Here is a 24,180-nt window from a genome sequence, read left to right as displayed (position 1 = left end):
AGCATAGTTTATGGTGGTCCTATCCCCTTGTAAAAATTATCTTTTGAACTCACCCATTGTCACCTCTATCCTTCATTCAGCTTTTGCTTATGCTACTCCTCCCCTTGGAACACCCTTTCCCCAGTCTTTGCCTAGTGTCATTCATCCTGTTAGATCTGCCTGCATCTCTGCCAAGAATCCCCTTAACTTGGCCTTTTTTAGGGGTGAGTTTGAGGAGAAAGCTTAGGAAATAATAAGCCAAATGTTTGTGTCTTAAAACATCCAGGTAACTCTGGATAGTGACAGCCAACAACGTGGAGTCATAAAAGCAAAAATAAACATTTGAATAAGTAACAAGACATTGAAGACAATATCTCTTGACATAATCAACAACAGGCAACATCAGTTTCTTAGCATCTCATAGAGACTGATAAAGGAGACAATTTCTTTCTAGCAAACAAGAGATGGTGAATGGAAATTAGCCTCTTCTAATGTAACCTGTATAGACTAAACACTGTAAAAGCCTGATGTTCAGCTAGCACATGGTCATGAATCCAGCTTTTAGTACAATGCCAAGCACAGTGTGAACTCAGTACATATTTGTTGGATTAATAAATATTAGTCCTATTTGCTGTTGGATTAAAAGCAAGTATAGAGGTCGGGCGCTGTGGCTCATGCCTGTAATCCTAGCACTTTGGGAGGCTGAGGCTAGTGGATCACCTAAAGTCAGGAGTTCCAGACCAGCCTCGCCAACATGGTGAAACCCCGTGTCTACTAAAAATACAAAAAATTAGCCAGGCATGGTGGCGGGTGCCTGTAATCTCAGCTACTTGGGAGGCAGAGGCAGGAGAATCACTTGAACCCCGGAGATGGAGGTTGCAGTGAGCCGAGATCACACCATTGCACTCCAGCCTGGGCAACAAGAGTGAAACTCCATCTCAAAAATAAATAGCAAGTATGGAGCACAAAAATGGCACAAAGCAAGGAAGTAAGTCAGGAAGGGTTTTATGCAGGTTGTGACTATATGATATGCATCTCAAAAAATGTTATATTTTCCGGAGGAAGTAGGGAGCTGGAATAATTCTAGGCAGGAGGGATTCATTTTAGCAGTGAGTGAATTGTGATACTACAGCTGGGAAGTACAGGGATGTGCTGAAATGTAGGGCATAGTCAGTGGCTAGAATGAGATGATGCTGAAGGGGAGATGGACAGGGGTCACTCCTTGGCCTTCTGTGCCAACCCAAGGATTTGGGCCACGGGGAAGGAAAAAAGATCACATCGACATCAGCATCTTAGTAAGAGGCCTTTGGCTGCTGTGTTGAAGATAGCTTGGATCAGTTCAAGCCCGTAGAGGCAGAGAGCTTTCTTTATTAGATTTTGTCATGATCTTCTACAGCACCACAGAGTTGAATGTCAAGTTATATTAAGGAAGTGAAATCAATAGAATTTAGTCATGGAGTTGATGTTTTGTGATGACAGAGGCTAAGAGAGTCTAGAATGACTCAACTAGTGCCACCAAAATAAGGAATACAGGAAGTGGACTAGGTAGGTTTCTAAGGGAAGATGATGAGATCAGTTTTTTTATAGCTGAGTATAAACTACCCCTGTGGATTACAGGTGGGTGTGCACAGTAAGCAGCTGCATAATTTAGTACAGATACAGATTTTGATACAGATTTTGACTCAGCAGCACTGAAAACTGTTTGAATTAGATTACCTAGACAGAGGAGGGATGTCACTAAGGACAGAGCTTCCACATTTAGAAGTCAGGCTGGGTGTGGTGGCTCACGCCTGTAATCCCAGCACTTCGGGAGGCCAAGACAGAAGGTTCACTTTGAGGCCAGGAGTTCAAGACCCACCTAAGTAATATAACAAGACCCTGTCCCTACAAAAAGAAAATAAATAAATTATGTTTTTAAAAATAAACATTTAAGAAGTGAAGGCAGAGGAGTACTTGTGTCCTCACTTTTACATGTACTTTTTACTTTTGGGGGAAAATGTACATCATTGATATTGGTGTTCTAATCTCCACAAGTTATTTGAGGTTGGGTTAAATATTTTTCATTGTAAGTAACGAATTGCGTTTGGAGCAGGAACAGTCTGAAAAAACAGTGTTAGTAAAGGCATGGGAAAAGGCCTCCTCTGTGTGATGTCCCAAGGAGTGTAAATTAGTACATCCTTCCTGTGGCAGAAACCATTAGTTGCCCCCAATGTCCATTTTCCCTTTTCCTTAGTAAACAATTATCTGACTTTTAGCCGAACACATGGGCTTTAGAGAAAAAAAATTTTTAAAAAGACTTCATTTCTCATCCTCCCTTACAGCTACAGCTAGCCATGTGACTAAATTCTGGCTAAGGGGATGGCAGTGGAAGGGGTGACTGACTACACAGAAGAATCTGTGAGAGTTGGACCCTTTTCATCTCTTCCTTCTTTCTGCTGTTTAGAATGCAGATTCTGTGGCTAGGACTTCAGCAGCTATCTGGTACCACGCAAAAGCAGCCAAATTCTGAAAGTGACGGAAAACCCAAATGAAAGGGGCCTGGTTCCCTGGGTTATGGACTGCACCTCTTTTTTTCTTTTTTTTTTTTTTTTTTTTTTTTTAGATGGAGTCTTGCTCTGTCGCCCAGGCTGGAGTGCAGTGGCACAATCTCGGCTCACTGCAACCTTCGCCTCCCAGGTTCAAGCAATTCTCCTGCCTCAGGCTCCCTAGTAGCTGGGACTACAGGCGCCCATCACCATGCCTGGCTAATTTTTGTATTTTTTAGCAGAAGCGAGGTTTCACCATGTTGGCCAGGCTGGTCTCAAACTCCTGACCTCGTGATCCACCCGCCTCGGCCTCCCAAAGTGCTAGGATTACAGGTGTGAGCCACTGCGCCCAGCCTCAGGACTGCCTCTTTTTTTTTTACATAAATGCCTGTCTGTATAAGCCACCCTTTTGGCTATTCTGTCTCATTCAACTGAACATAGTTCTGTCTGATGTGCTTCCCAAAGACAGCTTAGCAATGTTTTGTCAAGTAACATGTGCACATCCTTTATTCTGGCATCCCATCTCAGGGAATTTACCCTAAGGAAATAATTACGCAAATAGGGAGTGGGGAAGAGTAAAATAAAAGTCCTTCAAAGAAAATTGGTTAAGTAAATTAAAATTATGTAAAAAGGAACACTGTGAAGCCACTAAAAATAATGATGCTATATTTAGACATCACATGAATAGATGTCTGTGACATAAAGTATAAGAAGAGATTATAGACGAGCATGTTTAGAATTATCCCATTCATATAAAACGTATACACACATACAAATGAATCTATATAAGTATATAGATACTCAGAAATACTTGGTGGATATCTGTAAGTATAAAAATATTTCAATATTCTTTGCCAGGCGTGGTGGCACACGCGTGTAATCCCAACACTTTGGAAGGCCGAGGCAGGCGGATCACCAGATCAGGAGTTCGAGACCATCCTGACCAACATGGTGAAAGCCCGTCTCTACTAAAAATACAAAAGTTAGCTGGGCATGGTGGTGCGTGCCTGTAATCCCAGCTACTCAGGATGCTGAGGCAGGAGAATCACTTGAACCCAGGAGGCGGAGGTTGCAGTGAGCCGAGATCGTGCCATTGCATTCTAACCTGGGTGGCAGAGCGAGACTCTGTCTCAAAAAAAAAAATCCAATATTTTTCAATACCTGGAAATGGACTTTTTTTTTTTATAGTTTCTTCCCATGCTTTTATTTTTAAACTATTATTTAAACTATTTATGATCAGCTTGACCATTATTATAAAAACTATAACGTCTTTTTAATTTTTTTAAGTGCTCTCTTTAAAAACCTAGTATCATTAAGAAAATAGTCCGGGCACAGTGGCTCATGCTTGTAATCCCAGCACTTTGGGAGGCCAAGGTGGGAGGATTACTTGAGCTCAGGAGCTTGAGACCAGCCTGGGCAACATAGCGAGATCTGTGTGTGTGTGTGTGTGTGTGTGTGTGTGTGTGTGTGTGTGTGTGAGTGAGATGAAGTTTCACTCTTGTTGCCCAGGCTGGAGTGCGATGGCATAATCTTGGCTCACCACAACCTCCACCTCCCGGCTTCAAACGATTCTCCTGCCTCGGCCTCCTAAGTAGCTGGGATTACAGGCATGTGCCACCACGCCCGGCTAACTTTGTATTTTTAGTAGAGACAGGGTTTCTCCATGTTAGTCACACTGGTCTATGAACTTCCGACCTCAGGTGATCTGCCCACCTCAGCCTACCAAAGTGCTCAGATTACAGGCATGAGCCACCGTGCCCAGCCTACTTTTTCTTTAGAAATATATTCACAGGCAATGGGAAGTCCTTGAAGGAATATGTAATGGGAGACGTGCAGTGGCATGATCTCAGCTCACTGCAGTCTCTGCTTCCCGGGTTCAAGTGATTCTCCTGCCTCAGCCTCCTGAGTACCTGGGATTACAGGCACGCGCCACCACACCCAGCTAATTTTTTTTTTTTTTTTTTTTTTGTATTTTTAGTGGAGATGGAGTTTCACCATGTTGGCCAGGCTGGTCTTAAACTCCTGAGCTCAAGTAATCCACCTGCCTCAGCCTACCAAAGTGCTGGGATTACAGGCCTGAACCACCACACCCAGTCCTGTGGTATAGGTTTTCATAGCCAATCTAAGGCAAGTAGAAGGGGTGGATTAGAGGGAGATTTTAGAGTTGAATTGAGGCTTGGTGACAGATTGAATGAGGGATGAAGACGTATAGGGTCTTCCAGATTTCTGTCTTGGGTGATTGGAATTGGGATATCATTAAAATAAGAACAATAAAGAAATAAGGAAATCTAGCTGAGTGTGGTGTCATGTGCCTATAGTCTCAGTTACTTGAAGCAGGAGGATCCCTTTAGTATAAAAGAGTTCAAGTCCAACCATCTCTTAAAAAAGAAAGAAACAAAGAAAGAAAAGAAAAATATGCTGCTCTGCCTACAGAGTAGCCATTTTTTCTTCTTTTACTTTCTTAATAAACTTACTTTCACTTTACAAACAATAAAAATTAAGAAAACAGAAGAAGAAAGAAAAAAAAAGCAAATCTGTATGGTCTTTCTTCTCCTACTAAAATGTAAGCTCCATTGGAACAGGGACTTTTAATCATTTTATATACGGCTGTATCCCTAGCACCTAGTAAGAGTGCATGGCACAGAGCTGACACTCAATAAATATTTGTTGAATGATTATTTCCCGGTTAAGCCACTAAAAAGATCATTGCTGACTTAAGCAATAGCAGTCTCCATGTGGAGCTAGGCTATAGTACGTTGAAAAGTGATTGGAAGTGAGGAATTTGAGACAATACAAAGACAACACTTTAAAAGAACTTGTCTCTTGATGCCGGGCGCAGTGGCTCACGTCTGTAATCCCAGCACTTTGGGAGGCAGAGGTGGGCAGATTACGAGGTCAGGAGATGGACACCATCCTGGCTAACACGGTGAAACCCTGTCTCTACTAAAAATACAAAAAAATTAGCCGGGCGAGGTGGCGGGCGCCTGTAGTCCCAGCTACTCGGGAGGCTGAGGCAGGAGAATGGCCTGAACCCAGAGGCGGAGCTTGCCACTGCACTCCTGCCTGGGGGACAGAGCGAGACTCCGTCTCAAAAACAAACAAACAAACAAACAAAAAACTTGTCTCTGGAATACAACAGATACATTAGATGGTAGCCAGCTGGAAGATAATTTACATTAAATTGTCTCAGGAAAAATTAATCATAGCATGTAGCTTCAGTGCCTCCAGCAGCCACCCTGAGCTCTAGGACAGGGGAAACTGGCCCAAGGGAGCTGGCAAGAGCAGTGAGACCAGGAGCTTGCTTTAAAACCACAGCCCAGGCCAGGCACAGTGGCTCACACCTATAGTCCAAGCACTTTGGGAGCCTAAGGTGGGCGGATCACGAGGTTAGGAGTTCGAGACCAGCCGGCCAGCATGGTGAAACCCCGTCTCTACTAAAAATACAAAAATTAGCTGGGCATGGTGGCATGTGCCTGTAATTCCAGTGACTCAGGAGGCTGAGGCAGGAGAATCGCTTGAACTAGGAGGCAGAGGTTGCAGTGAGCTGAGATCACACCGCTGCACTCCAGCCTGGGCAACAGAGCAAGACTCCATCTCAAAAATAAAAAAATCACAGCCCAAAGGTAAAAGAGAGCTGAGTGTAAGACAGTGAGAGAGGAAAGTGAGGTATGGAGGTAAAGTAAGTTCTGTCTAAGGTCAAAAATGTCAAAAGACAACATTACAACAAATTTTATCATAGATCTAATTAGTTATTATTTGCAATTCATGAGTCAGGGCAGCCTCCTTTCTACAGAACAGAATGAGAGCTTCCACTGAGCAGTGGCCGAACGGTGGGTTTTGTAAGATGGAAAATAAGGAAACAGAACAATAGGGTAAAAAATCATGTTGGTTAACACAGGTTACTTCAGGCTACTTTTTTTTTGAGATGGAGTCTCGCTCAGCCGCCCAGGCTGGAGTGCACTGGGGCAATCTTGGCTCACTGCAACCACTGTCTTCTGGGTTCAAGTGATTCTCCTGTCTCAGCCTCCCAAATGTCTGGGATTACAGGCATGCGCCATTATGCCCCACTAATTATTTTATTTTGAGATGGAATCTCACTCTGTTGCCCAGGCTGGAGTGCCGTGTTGTGATCTCAGCTCACTGCAACCTCCGCCTCCCGGGTTCAAGCAATTCTCCTGCCTCAGCCTCCCGAGTAGCTGAGACTACAGGTGTGTGCCACCACACCCGGCTAATTTTTTGTATTTTTAGTAGAGACGTGTTTCACCTTGTTAGCTAGGATGGTCTCGATCTCCCGACCTTGTTATCCACTCGCCTCAACCTCCCAAAGTGCTAGGATTATAGGCATGAGCCACCGCGCCTGGCCCAGGCAACTTTTTTCTTTTTCTTCAGACGGAGTTTCACTTTTGTTGCCTAGGCTGGATTGCAGTGGCGTGATCTCGGCTCACTACAACCTCCACTTCCCGGGTTCAAGCGATTCTCCTGTCTCAGCCTCCCGAGTAGCTGGGATTACAGGCACGTGCCACCATGCCCGGCTAAGTTTTATATTAGTAGAGATGGGGTTTCATCGTATTGGTCAGGCTGGTCTTGAACTCCTGATCTCAGGTGATCTCCCTGCCTCAGCCTCCCAAAGAGCTGGGATTACAGGCATGAGCCACGGCGCCCAGCCCAGGGTACCTTTTTGTAACGCATTAAAGCAGAAAGGACTTCCTTATGATGCTTACTCAAGTAGACTGGAATCTCCTGATGTCAGGGAAAATTGATCTGTTTTGAGATCTATCTTCTCCCTTAAAGTTTCAGTTGGATGATGTGGCATTTAGAAGAAGTGATTCCATTTTAGTTGGTCTGCTTTCTTGGGGCCTAGTGCAGGAGCACAGTCCAAAACAATGGTCTCCCATAATTTTTGTTTAACTGAAGCTAGCAAGTGGAAACAAGGAAAGATCTAGATTATATGACTTGTCATGTGATTGCAAGTGATTTTGCTCAATTCCAATTTAGCTTAAACACAAAGGACCCTGTAATGCTTTGGCCATTTGAGCCTGAAAATGAAATGTCATAAATATTGACACGAAAGCTCTCGCCAAGTTTTGCACTGTGGTCATGGCTATACCTTAGTAAAAAAAAAAATTTTGCAGGAAAAGTTTTATTTAAACTTTTTTTCAAGAAAATGTTTTTTTTTCTCCCTAACAGAACATTTCATAAGCTATTTTAATTACTGCATCTAATTTTTTTAGGCATTGCTTTATTTTATTTTATTATTTTTTTTATTTTATTATTATTTTTTTTTGAGACAGAGTCTCGCTCTGTCGCCCAGGCTGGAGTGCAGTGGCACGATCTCGGCTCACTGCAAGCTCTGCCTCCCGGGTTCACCCCATTCTCCTGCCTCAGCCTCCCGAGTAGCTGGACTACAGGTGCCCGCCACCAGGCCCGGCTAATTTTTTGTATTTTTAGGAGAGACGGGGTTTCACCGTGTTAGCCAGGGTGGTCTCGATCTCCTGACCTCGTGATCCGCCCGCCTTGGCCTCCCAAAGTGCTGGGATTACAGGCGTGAGCCACCGCGCCCGGCTGCTTTATTTTAAATTGTGTGTTTGAAAGTTTATAACTGTCATAACCAGACTACAGGCCAGACAACTTTAGGTTTGGTGGAGAAGGACATTCCCTTGAATTTTCTCATCTTCTTTTCCCTCTAATTTCTGCTTTCCTCCCTTAAATCCTCTTCATTCCTTGCCTTAGGGGAGTTTCCCAAGACAATACATGGAGATGCAAGAGTTAAGGAGTTTTAAATTTCAAAAGCCCAAACATTGGGTAGAGGCTTAAAGTTTAAGACAGATAATACAATGGTTAGAATATGCAGAGTCCATCTCTGTATTCTCTAATCAAGCAAACATCTCAGATTGCAAGAGGAAAAGATATTCTGAGAGAAAGAGGTTAGATACTGCTGTTTCCCATGAGACATCCTCAGCTTTCAATCAAGTTGCGGGGGTGAAGGTCAGTAAACCAGTGGCTGAGCAAACCTCCACCCCGACCTTTCTCACAGGGCCGCAGATGAATGGGAAAGCCAGCCAAGAAATCTGAAGTGCCTCACATCCCCAGCACTTTGCTAAAGGAGGTGGTGGCTGGACAGGTTAAGACACCCTCCCAGCCCCCCAGCCTCCTGCAGGACTCAGGGAGCCATTAGACACCTTCTTCTGCAGCCAGCAGTGGGGCAGTGTTGCCAAGAGGGTACCAGGCGGAGAATCCTGTAGCCTTCACCTGTGCAACTGACAACAGACTGCAGATGGGATGGAGGGCATCTTGCCTGATGCTGGCCAGTAGATCATGACATGGAGAACTCACCACTATTCTGGGAAACTTGGACTTTGACTCAACAGAGAAGTGAGGGAGGTGCCAACGTGAGCAAGATTTGGTTTTAGGAAACATTTTCTCGGGTTGGGATAGAAAGAGATGTTTTTCCCTGTTTACGTTGTTCATTTTGCCATGTGCATGTATTGCCTATTTGAAAAGAAATAGGCCGGGTGCGTTGGCTCACACCTGTAATCCCAGCACTTTGGGAGGCTGAGGCGAGTGGATCACCTGAGGTCAGGAGTTCGAGACCAGCCTGGCCAGCATGGCAAAACCCCACCTCTACTAAAAACACACAAAAATTAGCTGGGCGTGGTGGCAGGCACCCGTAATCCTAGCTACTTGGAGGGCCGAGGCAGGAGAATTGCTTGAACCCGGGAGGCGGAGGTTGCAGTGAGTGGAGATCGTGCCATTGCACTCCAGCCTGGGCAACAGAGCAAGACTCTGTCAAAAAATAAAAAAGAAAAGAAAAGAAAAATAAAATAGCGCTCAGTTAGAAAAAAAAAATTCTTGGCAGGTGTGGTGGCTCTTGCCTGTAATCTCAGCACTTTGGGAGGCCAAGGTGGGCAGATCTCTTGAGGTCAGGAGTTTGAGACCAGCCTGGGCAACATGGCAAAACCCATCTCTACCAACAATTGTTAAAAATTGGCCAAGCATAGGGCTACATACCTGTAGTCCCAGCTACTCAGGGGCTGAGTTGGGAGCCTCACTTGAGCCCTGCCTGCAGTAAGCTGAGGTCGCGCCACCGCACTCCAGCCTGACAGACAGAGTGAGATCCTGTCTCAGAGAAAAAAAAATAGAAAAATGATTTTTGTTTTCAAGAGGTGAAGGAGAGAGGAGGGAAAAAGAGAACAAGAAAAATTTATTTCTTGCACATCTTTGTTAGTGAAATGAGAATCCTGTACTCCCTTAGTATAACAGTAAAAATTTAAAGTATTGAAAGCCACTGATTCATCTTTTACAAGTCAACATAATTATTTCTTTTTTAAAACATTTTAAAGACAGAGTCCGTCCTGTTCCTTAGGTTGGAGTGCAGTGGCGTGATCACAGCCCACTGCAGCCTTGCCCTGCCCACCTCGAGGGATACATATGCCTTAGCCTCCCAAGTAGCTGAGACTATAGGCATGTGCCATCACCCAGCTAATTTATTTATTTTTGTAGAGACGGGGTCTTGCTTTACTGCCTAAGCTGCTCTGGAACTCCTGGCATCAAGCTCTTTTCCCACATTGGCCTCTCAAAGTGCTGGGATTGTAGGTGTGAGCTACCACACTCAACCTTATTTAATTGATAACTATGTTGACTCAATAGGTAAATGAATGATGCAACTATCACTACAAACCCTTTGTTTTTTTGTTGTTTGTTTTGTTTTTGAGATGGAGTCTCACTCTGTCTCCCAGGCTGGAATGCAATGGCCCTATCTCAGCTCACAGTAACCTCCGTCCCCTGGGTTCAAGCAATTCTCCTGCCTCAGCCTCCCTAGTATCTGGGATTACAGACATGCGCCATCACACCTGGCTAATTTTTGTATTTTTAGTAGAGACGGGGTTTTGCCATGTTGGCGAGGCTGTTCTGGAACTCCTGACCTCAAGTGATCTGCCCACTTTGGCCTCCCAAAGTTCTAGGATTACAGACGTGGCCACTGCACCTGGCAATTTTTTTTTTTTCTTTTTTGAGACGGAGTCTTGCTCTGTCACCCAGGCTGGAGTACATTGGTGCCATCTCGGCTCACTGCAACCTCTGCCTCCCGGGTTCAAGCAATTCTCCTGCCTCAGCCTCCCGAGTAGCTGGGACTACAGACATGTGCCACCACGCCCGGCTAATGTTTTTGTATTTTTAGTAGAGGCAGGGTTTCACCATGTTGGTCAGGCTGATCTTGAACTCCTGACCTCAAATGATCTGCCTGCCTCAGCCTCCCAAAGTGTTGGGATTACAGGCATGAGCCACCGCGCCCAGCCCAATAACCCTACTTAAAATTGAACCCTCATCCCCTGCCCAACACTTTTTATCTTTTCCTTGTTTATTTTTCTTCACAGCATTTTTCAATAACACACTATGAAATATGTTGGCCAGGTATGGTGGTTTATGCCTGTAATCCCAGCACTTTGGGAGACTAAGGTGGGCAGATTGTTTGAGCCTGGGCAATATGGCAAAACCCTATCTCTATAAAAACTTTGCTGGGCATGCTGGCACATGCCTGTAGTCCCAGCTACTTGGGAGGCTGAAGTGGTAGGATCATTTGAATCCAGGAGGTCAAGGCTGGCGTGAGCCCTGCTTGTGCCACTGCACTCCAGTCTGGGCAACAGAGTGAGACCCTATCTCAGAAAAATAAAAAAAGAGAGAAATATGTTTACTTCTTTTATGTATTATGTTTTATGTCTACCTCCTTTTTCTCTCCCTCATCAAAGAATGGAATCCCCATGGGAGTAGGGGGCTTTGTCTGTTTTGCCTACAACAATGCCCTCTGTGTTTGTGGAATGAATTAAATACTATGATTGCTCAAGCACACCATTCGAACTCCTATCAAATTTAAGTACAAAACCCATCTAATTCCAAATATAAATAATTTGTGGATTGGCATCATATGAATTATGAACACCACTACTTCTCTACATTATCATGGCCAATGAAAAGTTAAGGCTTTCTGTCATTCCTGTAAGGAAACAGGTTTAACAGGTTTTAGACTATGGGACCAAATAGACCTGGATTCAGGTCCCACTGGGCAGTGAATGGTTGAGGGCAAGTTCTTCTAAACCTCCTTTCTTCTTGCTTTATTCATCCTTATTCATCCCAGCACTATAATACTAACTAACCTCTTAGGGTTGTTATAAAGATTAAATGGCATTCAGTCCAAAACACTCTGTACATGTCACGTGATAGCTACTCGGTTAAATCTATTCTTACAATTATTTTGGGAGCTGTATTAGTTTGCTCAGGCTGCCATAACAAACTGCCACAGACTAGATGACTTAAACAACCTAAATGTTTTTTCTCAGAGTTCTGGAAACCAGAAGTCTAAGATTAAGGTGTTGGCAGGTTTGGCTTCTGCCGAGGCCTCTCTCCCTGGCTTGCAGATGGCTGACTTCTTGCTGTGTCCTGCTATGGTCTTTTCTCTGGGCATATACATTGTAGGGGCAAAGGGAATTTTCCCATCACCCTCTGAAGGTTCTGTAATTGGAGTCTATGAAATGAACTGACTGTAAACAGATGAACAAGAGAAAAGGGGCATCACAAGAAAGAAAAGTAAATACCCCCAAAGCAGTGCGATTTAGAAGCTTATATGCTCTCATCACAGGGGAGAGGGAAGGAGGGATGCAGACAGGTTAGGGGAGCATAAATGATTTGAGGAAGAGAAAGAATGGACCAGAAGAACAGGTGATAACTTGTGACAAAGTCTGTCCGGATATTTGGTGTTAACCTTTGGTCTTCTTTCCTGTGGTAAGTCAGTCTCCCTACATGATGGGATTCCTGTGGAGGGGGATGCAGGACAATTCAGATTTTTCTGAAGGATCTCAAGGCAGATAAGGGAAATTCAGAGAATGCTTCTCCCTGCACTTTGGGAGAGAAAAAGGGACAAGAGGCAGAAGGGCAGGAAAAGGTCAGAGAGACTCTAGTTCTCCTTTAGTTCAAAGCACTCAGCGCCAAAGCATCATACAGTGGGGTATTGTTTTGTAGGCCCCAACAACACCCCTGGGCTCTCTTGCCCTTATTCTAATAACCCCAGTCCTAATTGAGTTAGGACTCTACCCATACGACTTTATAATCTCGATATCCTTCTTACGGGTCCTATCTCCAAATACCATCACACTGGGGGTTAGGGCTTCCAAGTATGTATTTGGGAGTGACACAATTCAGTTCATAACAGGAGCAGAGGAAGATTTCACCAAACTATATCCAATTTTGTTATGTTTAATAAGTTTAGAATATTTCATTCCCAGAAACACAAATGCTTTAATGGATATTCTTTTCACTGGCAGATAGGCACTGACAAGGGCATAGATGCAGGCATTTTGCAGCAGGAAGAAAGGAAGCCACACAGTAAAGAGGGAAATGTTGCATATGGAGAGAGACTGAAGGAGGCACAGAAATCAAACTATGAAGTATGAATTGATTGGTGTGGCGTTGACTCACCCCGTCCCTCTACACTTGGGAGTGATATCTCATGGTGTCCCGCTGCAAGAGTGGATCTGTGCTTCTTCCCATAAACCTTAGGGAGCTATGACTATATTCTTGCCCTATCTGTAAACAAATTCCAGTAATAAGTTAATGGGAGAGGAAACTAAAAATGTTCCTGGTACCATGCTAGGCATGTTTACATGTATCATTTCATTTCCATCCTCCCAAAACATTGTGACCAAGGCATTATTATCTCTTTGACACTGAAGAAACAGATGATGAGACTCACCCAAGGTCACCCAGTTAGTAAGTCCTTGAGCTGGAATGTCCCTCTAAGTCCAAAACTGCTTGGATGCTCTCAAAGTCCCCATTGTTCCTTCACACTGTAGAACACAGTGACATTCCATCCACTTAGGTTATCCATCTTGTAGCCTCTTATTGCTTATATGACTTTTTTTTCTGAATCGTAAGTTCCCATGTTAGATTTTACCTTCATTTTCTTTTTCAAAATAATTTTTAAATTTTTAATAGAAAGAAGTGGGATCTTGCTATTTTGCCGAGGCTGGTCTTGAATGCCTGGCCTCAAGTGATCCTCCCATGTTGGTCTCCCAAAGTGCTGGGATTACAGGTGTGAGCCACTGAGCATGGCCTCCCTTATTTTCTTTTGGAAAGATTTTTACCATTGGTATTTATACTTTACTTATCCTCCTTCCCTCATGCAAAATCTTGAGCAAGTTTTGCTTTCAGAAAATCTGCCTAATGTGAGATTGTGTCTGAGGTGTAAACATCCAAGTCTTTATGCATGGTGAGGAGAAAATGACAGCAATCATGAATTCTCCAGTTTGCTTTATTGTAATAGAACATTATTTTTCTTTTTCTTCTTTCTTTTTTTTTTGAGATGGAGTCTTGCTCTGTTGCCTAGGCTGGAGTGCAGCGGTGCGATCTCGGCTCACTGCAAGCTCTGCCTCCTGGGTTCACGCCATTCTCCTGCCTCAGCCTCCCAAGTAACTGGGACTACAGGTGCCCACCACCACGCCCGGCTAATTTTTTGTGTTTTTAGTAGAGACGGGGTTTCACCATGTTAGCCAAGATGGTCTCGATCTCCTGACCTCATGATCTGCCCGCCTCAGCCTCCCAAAGTGCTGAGATTACAGGCGTGAGCCACCGTGCCCAGCCAATAGAACATTTTTCTGTGAAGAATATTGCCAAAGTTACATTTCTGGATATGAAGACCTAGGAGAAGAAGCAAAATGAATAACTACATCTCCAGTGAATTGTACAGTTAAAATAACAGCTTCTAATCAGTCAACTCAAAAGTTCTAATTTCAAGGTTTCAGCCTGATAATAAGGATGGTATTGAAAGCATGCATAGTGATTCTTAGTGTGGGGGTGCTATCCCTGTTTCCTGTACCCTTTTCTGAAATGAAAGTGATATTATAATTATAAAATTTATTATTATTAAAAATTATAGTATTACTTTGGCATTTCTCATATCCATCTAGAATTTATTTATTTTTATTTATTTATTTTTGAGATGGGGTCTTGCTCCATCATCCAGGCTGGAGTGCGGTGGTAAGATCATAGCTCACTATAGCCTCAAGGGCTCAAGTGATCCTTCTACCTCAGCCTCCTGAGTAGCTAGGACTGCATACAGGGGCATGCCAACAAACCTGGGTAATTTTTTATTTTTGTAGAGGTGGGGTGAGCTGTGTTACTCTGGCTGGTCTCAAACTCGTAGGCTCAAACGATCCTGCCACCTTGGCTTCCCAAAGTGCTGGTATTACAGGTGTGAGCCACTATGCCTGGTCTTTGTTTTTTGTGGAGGGAGGTGTTGGGATAGGATGTCACTCTGTTGCCCACAGTGCAGTGCACTGGTGCCGTCATACTCACTGCAGCCTCGAACAGCTGAGCTCAAGCAATCCTCTTGACTCAGCCTCATGAGTAGCTGAGACTACAGGCATGTGCCACCATGCCTGGCTAATTTTTATTTTTACTTTTCAGTTTTTTGTGGAGACGAGGTTGCGCTGCATTGCCCAGGCTGGTCTCAAACTTCTAGCCTCAAGCCACCCCAAAGTGTTCAGCCACGACACCCAGCGTAGAATTTATTTTTGAGTGTGGTTGGAGGTAGCGGTTTAAATTTATTCCTTTTAGACTGGGTGCGGTGGCTCATGCCTTTAATCCCAGCACTTTGGGAGGCCGAGGCGGGCGGATCACCTGAGGTCAGGAGTTCGAGACCAGCCTGGCCAACATGATGAAACCCCATCTCTACTAAAAATATAAAAATCAGCCGGGCATGGTAGCGGCCACCTGTAATCCCAGCTACTCAAAAGGCTGAGACAGGAGAATCATTGGAACCTAAGAGGCAGAGGTTGCAGTGAGCCGAGATCATGCCATTGCCCTCCAGCCTGGGCTTCAGAGCGAGACTCCATCTCAAATAAATAAATAAATAAATAAATAAATTTATTCCTTTTAGATGGGTGGCTTATCATGTTAATAGTGTTTATTAAGTAAATTATCCTTTCTTCCCAAATTAAAATCCTGCCTTTTCCATGTATACCTGAAGATATTGCCGAACTCTCCCACCAAAATATTTGTTTATTATATACAAATACCATGCTATTTATAATAGCTTTATATTACTTTCGAATATATTGCAAGATACAATTTTTTTCCCAAGATTTTCTTGGCAATTTTCACATATTTATTTTATTATATTTGTTTGTTTACTTATTTTTGAGACGGCATCTCACTCTGTCGCCAGGCTGGAGTGCAGTGGTGCAATCTCGGCTTACTGCAACCATCCTGGCTAACCCGGTGAAACCCCATCTCTACTAAAAATACGAAAACTTAGCCGGGCGTGGTGGCACATGCCTGTAGTCCCAGCTACTCCGGAGGCTGAGGCAGGAGAATGACTTGAACCCAGGAGTCAGAGGTTGCAGTGAGCCAAGATCACGCCACCACACTCCAGCCTGGGAAATAGAGTGAGACTCAAAAAAATAAAAAATAAAATAAAATAAAATTGATAAATTGGACTTTGTCAAAATTAAAAACTTTTGCTCTGTGAAGACCCTGCTAAGAGATGGAACAGAATAGGAGAAAATATTTGTAAACCACATATCTCACAGAGGATTAGTATTTACAATATATAAACAAACAATCTTGGTAGAAAATGGACAAAAGACATTAAGAGATATTTCACCAAAGAGGATATATGAATGGCAGATAAATGCATGAAAAGATGTTCAACAATTAAAACCACAGTGAGACAGCACTACTCACCTATCAGAATGGCTAAAATAAAAAGGTGACACTACCAAATGCTGGTGAGGACGCAGAGAAGCTGGATCATTCATATATTGTTGATAGGAATGTAAAATGCCCATTACCATTTTAAGTGCCAACATTTTGACAGTGGCAAAAAAACTAAATATTCAGCTACCATATGGCCCAGCAATTGCAGTCCTGGGCATTTATCCCAGGGAAATGCAGACTTATATTCATACAAAAACCTACACACAAGTGTTTATAAAAACTTTATTTGGGGCCGGGCACAGTGGCTCACACCTGTAATATCAACACTTTGGAAGGCTGAGGTGGGAGGATTGTTTGAGCCCAGGAGCTCAAGACTAGCCTGGGCAACATAGTGTGATGCTATCTCTATTTAAAATATATATATATTTTATATATATTGTAATAGGCAGAAACTGGAAACAGCTAAGAAACCTGAGCATCAAAGCAGCAGTTTGGAAGAAAATCCAGAAGCTAAAGAAGAGTACACTTTTAACCTAGGCTGTAAATAGGGGAGGGCATAGCGGGAGCCTGACACATGTTTACAGCATTCCCAGAGTTGAAGTCAAAAGGAAGCCAGCTCTATGTAATTGCAGTGCCAGCTTAAGAGCCCAGCACCTCATTACTGTTATCACCAATGCTCTTGATGTCACAGAAGACAATATTCCTTGTGAAACACTGCAGACACTCATTTAGGACATGATTCAGAACACTCATATCCTGAAGATAGATAACTTTTAGGAGAACTTTCGTCTGTGTATTCCACTTACATTTTCCTTTTTTAGATATATTCACAAGTAATATAGATTTGTCATATTAAAATTAATATAATGTTAATAGGGAAATGAATGAATTAGTATAATTACTAACAATAATGTTCTAAAATACATGCCTAATGAATTAAAGAGCTCTTTCAGTAACTCTGAAATAAGTGATGTAAAACCATTGTCTTAATTTCCTGGCTCCCCTCATAGTCCAAAATGGCTGCAGCAATTCCAGCAATTGCATCAACACACAAAAATTGTCAGTGCCCCAAAAGGGGCTGTGTTTTATTGTGTCTCTTTTTACAAGTGATAAAATCATGGCCGGGTGAGGTGGCTCACGCCTGTAATCTCAGCACTTTGGTAGGCCGAGGTGGGCAGATCACCTGAGATCAGGAGTTTGGGATCAGCCTGGCCAACATGGTAAAACCCCGTCTCTACTAAAAATATAAAAAATTAGCTGGGCATGGTGGTGTGCACCTGTGATCCCAGCTACTTGGGAGGCTGAGGCAGGAGAATTGCTTGAGTCTGGGAGGTGGAGGTTGCAGTGAGCAGAGATCATGCCACTGAACTCCAGCCTGAGTGACAGGAGCAAGACTCCATCTCAAAAAAAAAAAAAAAAAAAAAAAAAACAAGTGATAAAATCTTTCTCAGAGTCCCAGCAGACCTCTGGTATCTCATTGGCTAAAACTTTATCACGTGCCTATGCCCATACCAGTTGCTGGCAGGGGGAAAAAATCTACCCAGAAATGACTTAGACCAATCAGGGCTTGCCTCCTAGAGCTACTGATGAGGCCTATACTCTAAGCACAAGCTATGTGCAAAAGAGGATACTGGACAAAAGGAAGGGCAGGTGGGCAAATGAATGCTGTGTGGCAAACAGCATCTGCCACAGATTCCCGATCCCATCCACTGCGTTTGAAGGTTATTAATTTGACTTTTTTTTTTTCTCTCTTGAGATAGGGTCTCATTTTTTCACCCACGCTAGAGTGCAGTGGTACAATCATGGCTCACCACAGCCTCAACCTCCTGGGCTCAAGTGATCCTCCCACCTCGGCACAGACATGCACCACCATGCCCAACTAATATTTTTTGTTTTTAATTTTTTGTAGAGACAGGGCCTCACTGTGTTGACTAGGCTTGCTTTGAACTCCTGGGCCCAAGTGATCCTCCTCCCTTGGCCTCCCAAAGTGTTGGGATTATAGACATGAGCCACTGCACCTGGCCCAAGTAGCCAATTCTTTTTTTTTTTTTTTTTTTTTTCAGACAAAGTCTCGCTCTTGTCCCCCAGGCTGGAGTGCAATGATGCAACCTCCGCCTCCTGGGTTCAAGCGATTCTCCTGCCTCAGCCTCCCAAGTAGCTGGGATTACAGGCTCCTGACACCACACCTGGATAATTTTTGTATTTTTAGAAGAGACGGGGTTTCACCATGTTGGACAGGCTGGTCTCGAACTCCTGACCTCAGGTGATCTGCCCGCCTCGGCCTCCCAAAGTGCTGGGATTACAGGCATGAACCACCGTGCCCGGCCTACCAAGTATCCAATTCTTAACAATTACTAATAATTAGGAAAATCAAATACTAGGTCCGACTGAAAGCTGAAATTATTATTTTTGAAGATTATGATTAGGAAAATAGATCTCGATGACATATATGTATGATTGAACACTATTAGACAGTTGATGAAAAAAATATGTTTCTGACCTCCTAGCTTTTGGGACTGAATTTATTACTATAAATATAAAGGACTGACCAGTAAGTGACCAGCAAGTGAACAAAGGGAGAGAGGAGGAGGGAAGACCTGCGCCTATGGATCATACACTGTGTTTGGCATTGTGCGGGGCACTTTGGATATTCTCTCATGTCATCCCACCAAAATTCAGTGGGATGAGTATCATCCCACTGCCTCGGCCTCCCAAAGTGGTTACAGGTGTGAGCCACCACGCCCGGCTGGATTCTGATTTTTTATTATCATAATTCAGCTATGACAACCATCCTTATTAAAAAATATTGTGGCTGGGCATGGTGGCTCATGCCTGTAATTCCAGCACTTTGGGAGGGTGAGGCAGGAGGATCATGAGGTCAGGAGTTTGAGACCAGCCTGGCCAACATGGTGAAACCCCATTCTACTAAAAATACAAAAATTAGGCAGGCATGATGGCATGCACCTGTAATCCCAGCTACTTGGGAGGCTGAGGTAGGAAAATAACTTGAACCCGGGAGGCGGAGGTTGCAGTGAGCCAAGATCCTGCCACTGCACTCCAGCCTGGGACAGAGCAAGACTCCATCTCAAAAAAAAAAAAATATATATATATATATATGTGTATGTGTATATATATATATATATATATAAATAGTGTGTGTGTGTGTGTGTGTATGTGTGTAGTGTAGCTCATCAATAAATTCCTTAGGAAAACTCTTGCAAGTTGGATGTCTGGGTCAAAGGGCGTGGATACCTGAATGGTTTATGATAGGTATTGCCAAACCAGTTGACACTCCTCTCAACAATTTTTTTTAAGCGCTTCCATTTTTCCCTGTCCTCACCAATATAGGGTTTTATCACTTAAAAAAATTACCAATTTGAGAAAAAATAAGTGTTAGAAAATATTATTGTGTTCGCTTTGGCAGCACACATACTAAAACTAGAACTATACAGGGAAGATTAGAACGGTACCTCCGCAAGGATGACATGGAAATTCATGGAGTGTTACAAATTTTTAAAAAATGTCTTAGCCGGGCATGGTGGCTCACGCCTGTAATCCCAGCACTTTCGGAGGCCGAGGGGGGTGGATCGCGAGGTCAGGGAGGTCAGGAGATCGAGACCATCCTGGCTAACATGGTGAAACCCCCTCTCTACTAAAAATACAAAAAATTAGCTGAGTGTGAGGGCGCCTGTAGTCCCAGCTACCCAGGAGGCTGAGGCAGGAGAATGGCGTGAACCTGGAAGGCGGAGCTTGCAGTGAGCCGGGATCAGGCCACAGTACTCCAGCCTGGGCGACAGAGTGAGGCTCCGTCTCGGAAAAAAAAAAAAAAAAAAAAAAAAGAAAGTCTTTAAAATTTTAGGCCAGGCGCGGTGGCTCACGCCTGTAATGTCACCACTTTGGGAGGCCGAAGCGGGCGGATCACGAGGTCAGGAGTTCGACACCAACCTTGCCAATAGGGTGAAACCTCGTCTCTACTAAAAATACAGAAATTAGACGGGTGCGGTGGCGGGTGCCTATAATTCCAGCTACTCGGGACGCTGAGGCAGGAGAACTGCTTGAACCCAGGAGGTGGAGGGTGCAGTAAGCCAAGATCACGCTACTGCACTCCAGCCTAGGGACAGAGCAAGACTCCATCTCAAAAAACAAACAAAAACAAAGTCTTTAAAACTTTACATGTATCTATTAGGCTGGGCACAGTGGCTCATGGCTATAATCCCAGCACATTGGGAGGCTGAGGTGGGCAGGTCACTTGAGCCCAGGAGTTTGAGACCAGCCCTGGCAACATGGTAAAACCCCATCACTACCCAAAAAATACAAAAATTAGTTTGGGGTGGTGGCACGCGCCTGTGGTCCCAGCTACTCAGGAGGCTGAGTTGAGAGGATCACGTGAGTTCGGGAAGTCGAGGCTGCAGTGAGCTGGGGTCATACCACTACACTCCAGCCTGGGTAACAGAACAAGACCCTGTTTTTTTAAAAAAAGGAAGAAGAAAATAGCTATTAATTCTGTTTTAATAAGTGCAATACATGGAACATAATCGAATCTTGCAGCTAAGTTGTGATTGTGAACATTAATTTTCTGTGTACTGCTCTGTAGTCTGATGAGCTGTAGTGTGAAGGTTGTACATAAAAAAAAGCGTCAGGCCTCCAAAGGAACTCTTGTGTTTATGAGTTAGCAGTGAGGAGACTTGGATTCTGGTCCTAGCTAGCCGTGTTTCCTTAAGCAAGTGTTATAGTCTCAGCAATTTACTTTAAATACCTCGGAGGGGCCAGTGGGAAGCTTATCTGTGTGTGCAACTTAACTTGAATGTGTGCCATGGAGTGTCCTCCAGTGGCCACTGTGACAAGCACTGCAAATGTTGCCTTCTAAATCAGTACCAGAGGGTTCATTAGTTAGTATAAGCAATGTCGAAATAATTTTTCCTTGATGAAATGAATGGTATGCAAGATATGAGGCCAACAGATTGTACAGGCATCTCTCTGCCTTTTTATGAACAAGTTAAGAAGCAAGCCCAGCAATGTAACATTTCTGGAGCAGTGCCCTGGGCTCGATCTCCATTTGTTCTGGAATCTCCTGCTCAACCAAGGATTTTGTTGCTTGATCTGGCTGGAAGGATCACTGACTGTCATTATAACATAGGGGCCTTGCCTATTAATATTAAATAATGTTTAATGGAAAGGAATATTGCAGTGCAGAGAGATTGTCCAGGCCTGTGTTGCTGTAAAATGCATGCCATTTCTACTGCAGTGCTTGATACCCCTCTGTTGTGAACTGAATTGTGTTCCTGCCAAATTCTAATGTTGAAGCTGTAGCCCCCCGTGTGACTGTATTTCCCATCTTTCTCCTCCTAGCCTTCATTCAAATGTGGACATAATTTGGTCTGTTTCTCAAATTGGTGGAAGTTTTGTCATCTTAATTACCTACCCAGCTCCATTACAGGTTTAAAAACATAAGATATGTTTCAAGAGGCTTCTCATCAGGCCTATTAGTTGACACTGCCCTGAAATCAACACAGCCTTTAAGTGCAGTCCATAACCATGGAAATGAAGTTTGCTTCAGATTAACCAAAATTCTCAGAGAAGACAAATGCGCTATCAGCAGATCCATTACCAAGAAGTGTCCTGTGTAATGACACTTTTTCATGCATCAAACTAAGCGTACTGATGCTTTCCTCATCTCTGTCCATGTAACTTTGCTTTCTGTGGGAAAATTATCCACTCATCTTGTCTGCCCTGTAGACGGGGAAGGAAGGAGGAGAACTGAGCAATTTCTTTGGAATTAGCTCCCCAAATTATGGAATGTTTATTCTCAGACATCTTCCGGAAACAGATAACCATTTGGCTCCGGGTGATTTTAATATCAATTGACCTGATGGAATTTTTGTTTGTTTGTTTGTTTTTGAGACAGGGTCTCACTCTGTCACACTGGCTGGAGTACAGTGGTGCGATCTCAGCTCACTGCAGCCTCAACCTTCCTGGCTCAAGGGATCCTCAGCCTCACAAGTAGTGGGGACTACAGAGCACACCACAATGCCCAGCTCATTTTAAAATTTTTTTGTAGAGACGGGGTCTCATTATGTTGCCCAGGCTGATCTAGAACTCCCGGGCTCAAGCAATTCTCCCACCTCAACCTCCCAAAGTATTGGGATTACAGATGTCAGCCACTATGCCCAGCCTTTGACCTAATCTTTTTAATTTAATTTAATTTAATTTAATTTTATTTTATTTTATTTTATTTTATTTTATTTTTATTTTATTTTTGGTGGGAAGGATGGGCAGGGGATGGAGTTTGGCTCTTGTTACCCAGGCTGGAGTGCAGTGGCGCAATCTTGGCTCACTGCAACCTCTGCCTCCAGGGTTCAAGTAATTCTCCTGCCTTAGCCTCCCAAGTAGCGCAAGTGATCCACCCACCTCAGCCTCCCAAAGTTCTGGGATTACAGGTGTGAGCCACTGTGCCCAGCCAACCTGATCGATTTTTTTTTTTTTTCTTTTTTTTGAAGACAGAATCTCACTCTGTCGCCCAGACTGGAGTGCAGTGGCACAATCTTGGCTCACTGCAAACTCTACCTCCCGGATTCATGCCATTCTCCTGCCACAGCCTCCCAAGTAGCTGGGACTACAGGCGCCCGCCACCATGCCCGGCTAATTTTTTTGTATTTTTAGTAGAGACGGGGTTTCACCATGTTAGCCAGGATGGTCTCGATCTCCTGACCTCGTGATCCTCCTCCCTCGGCCTCCCAAAGTGCTGGGATTACAGGCGTGAGCCACCACGCCCAGCCTGACCTGATCGATTTTAAAGATTTCTTCCAGCACTATGGTTTTGCGATTTTAATCTCTAAGGAAAATGTTTTTTGATGCCCAGAGCTTACTTCTAATTTGATATGATGCCAGACTGCAAAGTTATAGTGAATGTTGGACACGTAGCCTTATGTGAATTTTCAAAACCCCAAATTTAATGTAACTGTTAGTATTGAAATCAATTTTAATTCATATCACCTTGTATTTAATTATAGGTAATCTTTAGATGGTGGAAGATCTCTCTAAGGAGTGAGTATCGATCAACAAAACCTGGAGAAGCAAAAGAAATCCATGAAGACTTCCTAGAGAATTTACATCTTCAGAGTAAGGAAGGGAACATATTATGTACCGCTGTTAAGTTCTCATTAATTAGTGGTAGATTTTGTCAAAGAAGTTTCAAATATATTATCACTTGAAATATTGATATGCAATTATGTACTTAGATATACAATGTTAGATTCTTAAAAACCAGAAAACTGTTATTTTTTTCTCTTGGAAAAAATCTTAGCGTTTAAGATCCTAGGTTTGGCCGGGCACGGTGGTGGCTCACGCCTGTAATTCCAACACTTTGGGAGGCCGAGGCGGGTAGATCACGAGGTCAGGAGTTCAAGACCATCCTGGCCAAGAGGGTGAAACCTTGTCTTTACTAAAAATACAAAAATTAGCCAGGCATGGTGGCACACACCTCTTATCCTAGCTACTCGGGAGGCTGAGGCAGGAGAATTGCTTGAACCCAGGAGGCAGAGGTTGCAGTGAGCTGAGATCACACCATTGCACTCCAGCCTCGGCAACAAGAGCGAAACTCTGTCTTAAAAAAAAAAAAAAAAAAATCCTTGGTTAACATGTGGACTCCATTAATGAAGTTAAAAGCAAGTAAATATAGTTTTATGCTTGAATATTATGAATTGGGCAGTGGTAAACAACCGAGTGGTTTGGGCGTCACTGGGAAGCGCTTAAGGGGAAACTTTTATATGGTGTTTTCTGCAGGAAAACAAAATATTTGATTGGTTAGAGTGGAAATTCCCTGGTTAGAGGTTAGTTGGCAGTTTCTGACTGGTAAAATCTCTAGTTAGAGGTTAGTTGGCGGTTTCTGATTGGGTAAGCAGAAATTTCCTTTTCCTATGCTACAACCATCCATATTTTAAAAACATTTTTTTAATTAAAAAAATTTTTTTTG

The 24,180-nt window shown here is 43.5% G+C and overlaps 1 protein-coding gene and 1 non-coding gene across 2 annotated transcripts in view; both read left to right on the top strand.

The window, feature by feature from the left end:
- The window catches only part of FBXO36 (F-box protein 36), a 451,851-nt gene that overhangs the window by 387,301 nt on the left and 40,370 nt on the right, over positions 1 to 24,180 (top strand). The window contains exon 3 of the mRNA XM_050751161.1: positions 23,219 to 23,327. Within this exon, the coding sequence (XP_050607118.1) occupies positions 23,219 to 23,327 (109 nt within the window). The remainder of the gene's footprint in view (positions 1 to 23,218; positions 23,328 to 24,180) is intronic.
- On the top strand, positions 19,617 to 19,723 carry LOC126933220 (U6 spliceosomal RNA). Its single transcript, XR_007718467.1, has one exon. It is a non-coding gene; the product is annotated as a U6 spliceosomal RNA (small nuclear RNA).

The sequence above is a fragment of the Macaca thibetana genome, chromosome 12 (assembly GCF_024542745.1).
Source record: "Macaca thibetana thibetana isolate TM-01 chromosome 12, ASM2454274v1, whole genome shotgun sequence".
In the NCBI taxonomy this organism is placed as follows: domain Eukaryota; kingdom Metazoa; phylum Chordata; class Mammalia; order Primates; family Cercopithecidae; genus Macaca; species Macaca thibetana.
The sequence above is the reverse complement of the archived record's forward strand: the minus strand, read 5'-3'. Positions and strand labels throughout refer to the sequence as shown.